The sequence below is a fragment of the Lactuca saligna genome, chromosome 2 (genome assembly GCF_052625555.1).
Source record: "Lactuca saligna cultivar CGN05327 chromosome 2, ASM5262555v1, whole genome shotgun sequence".
NCBI classification, from domain to species: Eukaryota; Viridiplantae; Streptophyta; class Magnoliopsida; order Asterales; family Asteraceae; genus Lactuca; species Lactuca saligna.
Window position 1 is genome coordinate 155,442,858 of NC_136418.1, and position 4,788 is coordinate 155,447,645.

The 4,788-nt window shown below is 35.4% G+C and overlaps 1 protein-coding gene across 1 annotated transcript; it reads right to left on the bottom strand.

Moving 5' to 3' along the window:
• Window positions 1–772: 772 nt before the first annotated feature.
• LOC145030277 (uncharacterized) lies at window positions 773–2,620 on the bottom strand. Its single transcript, XM_078978668.1, has 4 exons — window positions 2,384–2,620; window positions 2,119–2,229; window positions 1,587–2,056; window positions 773–1,520 (listed from the first exon to the last, which is right to left on the bottom strand). Exons 1-4 carry the CDS (start codon window positions 2,618–2,620, stop codon window positions 773–775), a joined length of 1,566 nt encoding a protein of 521 aa, XP_078834794.1.
• Window positions 2,621–4,788: the final 2,168 nt, after the last annotated feature.

The following is a 4,788-nucleotide window of genomic DNA, read 5'->3' on the forward strand; positions in this document are numbered from 1 at the left end:
GGCATGTTCCTGTGGGTATGATGCTATAATACGAACGTCAATAACTCGGAGCAACCCAGGCCGAGCCTTTTACGCTTGCCCCAAAAAGGTAAAAGCTGATTTTAATTTTTGTTTTACTGTTGCCCTGGATTTGAAATTTATATGATGCGTAAATCATTTGTTTCTCACAAATATCTAATCTCAAGATCCCCGAAATGGGTTTATTTGTTGGGTAGATGAAGTTCATACAACGAGCACAACCGGTGAGGCTATGATGATTGCAACTTTGCTTAGGTCAAATAAGAAGCTTCAGTTCGATGTTTGGAAGCTTAAATTTAGTTTATTTGTTAGTTGGGTTATTTTCTTTGTCATAATAGTGTACAAGTTGTAATTGGTTAAGAATGGTAATTTATTGTTGATTTTTAATAGTTTCGATAAATGTGGTTTTGTGAACCAAAAAAAGTTGTAATGAAAACATAGTTTTTGGCACACTTTATCTTTAATATGCATGGACATACTATATTCGCAGATTAGTTTAGTGGACCACAATTGGGACCACATAAATATACAATAATACAGAAACTTATTAACACAACCATGCACGTTCATTACATAATATAGACATGCATATCAGATCTCAAATAACATAACCACAAACATATAGGTAACAAAATCCAGATATAAAATAAACAAGCATCAAACATCCATACGTAAATCCAAGCACATCCAACAAACATCCATAACTAAATCCAAGAACATCCAACAACTTAAACACAAAACAAACACATTATCCTTATTCAATATCTGGTGGATTAGCACTAGTATTGCCTTCTTCTTTCTTTCCTTCAACCCTTTTACCCAACTTCTTTTTTAAAATCCTTTCAGAATACTTCCTTTTTCCTTGTAGTGTCTTTTCCTTTAGGTTGTTTCCCAATACCTCCTTCACATTTGTTACCCCCTTCATTGGTTTTTGTTCCACTTCCTCCTTCACCTGGATTACTGCCTTCATTTTTTTTGTTCCACTACCTCCTTCACCTCCATTACTTCCACCATTGTCTTTCTTTTTCCTTTTGACCTTAAGTTTTTTGGGCTTGTCAACTTTAGGACATGTAACCTTGTTATGTCCAACCTCTTTACACACACCGCATAAAATTCTCTTTCCAACCTTTGAGACCGTGTGCCTTGCAGCCTTTTCACTTGGGTCCTTTCTTCTATTTACTTTAGGTCTGCCTGGCAATTTTCTCCTCAAAGGTGGTAGTGGTGTACTATAGTTAGTACATGGCCACATATTGCTCCCGTTTATCCCCTTCATTGGATATTTGTAAGTGTTCCTGTAAAATGCTCCAAAGTACATTGGATCCACATAACTTCCAACATCCCTGTTAAGAAAGGAAATGGTTGCAACTGAATGCACACAACCATAGTTATTCAATTGCCACACTCTACACAAGTAGGTCTTCTTGTCTAAATCCACCACGTAAGACTCAGCCAAGTTTCTTGTCTCGAACTGGTTTAAATCAGTTGGTAGAACCTGCCAGTATCTAAACACATTGGATGGAAGTTAGTTTATGTTTATAGTAATCAAACTAAAGATATTGAATATTTACCTTTGAGGTTTTTTAAGTTTATTAAGTAATGTTGTAATTCTAGGACATGGTTTAAACTCAGGCCATGCACTACCTTTCATGCTCAAATTAAACTGCCTTTCCATAACATACAATCTAATTTCCTCAAGCATTGTGATAATTGGTTTTTTGCTTGCCTCTCTTATGACATTGTTAAAACTTTCAAATAGTCCATTTTCTACTGCATCACAGATCCTACCCTCCTGAAAGAAAGCTCTGCACCATGATTTGGGGTTCTTCTCCATAAGGTATTCAAAGGCTGTAGGGTTCAAAATTTGGATTTCCTTCATTTGTGCATTAAACAAAGGCTCAGTGGATGCCTTGGATGCCCTCCAAAACATCTTCTCATAATGCACTCCTGTAAATATTTTCCTAAAGTTTGCTAAAATATGCCTTGCACACTGCATATGTTCTGCAGTAGGCAAAATTTCATTCACAACTTCCAACAAACCCTACACCAAAAAGTAAAATTTTAAAAACAAACAACAACAATTAGACTAAAATTAAAGGATACCTTATGTTGATCTGACATCAAAGTAACACCAAAACCATTTTCCAATCCTAGATCATCCCTTAAATTCTCCAAAAACCATTTCCAATTCTCCTTTTTTTTCCACACAAACAACTGCCCATGCAATTGGAAATATGTGATTATTAGCATCCTTACCAACTGCACATATTAACTCTCCTGTACATAAGCCTTTCAAGAAACACCCATCCAAATTTATTACTCTTCTACAACTACCTCTCCATCCTTGCTTTAGTCCCTCAAAACATACATACATGTTACTGAAATAAATCTTCCCATCAGGCATACTATTGACACTAATCTTCACAGTTGATCCAGGGTTTGATCTTCTTATCTCCTCTCCATAAGACCAAAGTTTTGCATAGTGCTCAACAAGTGTTCCTTCAATAAGCTCAATGACATGTTTCTTTGCTCTTCTACACTGTCCCATACTCACATCTATTCCAAAAGTTTGTTTGACCTCTTCTTTAAGCATCCTAACACTCATTTTTTTTTTTCTTATTTAAGAACTCAGATGTAAAATGACTGCCTATCCAAGCATATCTAACAATTGATCCCAATTTGAAATTTCTTGCACAATTGTGCTCATCTATGAGTGACTTAATCTGGAAAGATTGTTCTTCACTCATCCATGAGGCCCAAAGTCTAAACTTACACTGGCCAGAACAACATTTCATTAAAAGTCTCCTACTGTCATTTTTCTTGTAACACAACTGATACCCATTTTCCACAACATAATTACATAACATATGTTTTAACTATTTTGGACTTTCAAATCTCATACCTAACACGGATTTTTGTTTTTTCCAGTTAATATTTTCATTATAGGTTGTCACTTCCTCAACATTTGTGTCATTGCCATCCATACGAAAATTTGCCTCCTCATCAGGAGGACTTGATGGGATTGATTGCACTCTAAAAAAAAACATCATTTATGGTCTTATTCATAGGAGCGGAATCAAGATCATCATGTACATTACCTTACAAGTCATCAATCTCGTTCTGAAAAGGTCCCAGGCTATGCAAGTCCTGATTATTCCCCTACACCCGACATCTTATCTTCAGGACTGCAAACTTCAGCTTCGTCATCTAGTATCCATTGATGGACATTAGAACCAAGATGATCCATGTAAACTTGAATTACACATCCGTTGTCGTACCCAACTTCAATGAACTCTTAGCAGTCTTTCTCGATGGCTATTATCCTCAATCCTTCAGGAAACTCTATATCTGGCATGCAAAAATACACATTCACACATTCCTCGTTTGCGATCTTTGAATCAATAGTAGAAATTCTTTAACATCCATTCCTGCAAAATCGACATCTTCAAAGTGTTGCTCGGCTCCATCTGAGTAACTTATTGCAGGATACCTAGTAAAAATGCCAGCAAAATGAAGATTAATCTTCATATACACGGCCATGGTATCGATTAGGGGAGATACGGTAGAAGAAGAAAGGGGAAGAAGATAGTGATGGGTGAATGACTTATTTACAAAAGGGTTAACTAGGTCAAAACATCATTTATTGATGTGGCAATGAATCTTTTGACGTGTCAAAAATTAACATGAGGTGTCTTAAAAAAATGCTGAGTAGGATGGGGTTAACCGGCTTACCCATTCTTTTTCTATAGAATGGCTTGAAGAGTCAGTAAAACTACATTTTGTTCCCCTTAAATGCCAAAAAAAAAAACAAAAGAGACCATTTAAACCAAATCATGAAACTTCATAGGGCTACAGTGACATTTACCCTTTAATTTTTGTGACATGCAACTTAAAGCTTTCTCTTAATAGTTAATTAATATCAATATAAGTTTCACATAACACAAAGCAGGCAACATTCAAGCAAAAAGTCCATCAAACGATAAGGCATAGTAACCTTAAGGCAATTCTAACATGCAATTCCTGAAAGATTCTTAGCCTACGTACTATCATGCATCTCTAACAGGTCATATAACATATACAAATGCATCTCTCCTAAGCAAGCATTCTAACATGCAATCTTGACCAGATCCTTAGTCTAACTTTTCTCATACACATCATATTATAACACATATATCATAACAACATGTATGAGTATTTTGGGAATTACTTACTTGAGCTTAGGCTGATTACACACGTCACATTTTCTTTTCTTTTTGTAAAAACTTTTCAGAAAACGTTTATGTAAAAAGAATCCCTTAGTCCTCAGTTTGAGTTAAGACACATCATGTGCTAGCATGAATCCCTCAAACCAAGGCTCTGATACTAACTTGTAACGTCCCATATTTCAACCCAAAATTTTCATTTAAAACTTAAATGAAAACTGAATTAATTTAATTCTCAAAAGAGTAATCAACCATTTGTTTCAAACATCATCAAATCAAAGTTATAAAATCAAGAGTGTGGAAGATCTCTAAAACATAAAAGTAGATGTTGTGCAATCACACTCTTCCCTTTTGCTACCAAAAGCACCTAGAAATTTAAAATTAAAACAATAAGCAAAAAGCTTAGTGAGTTCCCATTAATACCACATACCATACAATAACGGGCCAAACCCAACAGGTATATAGGTGGTCCCAACCCAATAGACATATGAACAGGCTAACCTAAAAACCTTATAAACAAGCCCATCCCAACAAGCATAACATCAAACCAACAAGAGTCATAAAGACAACA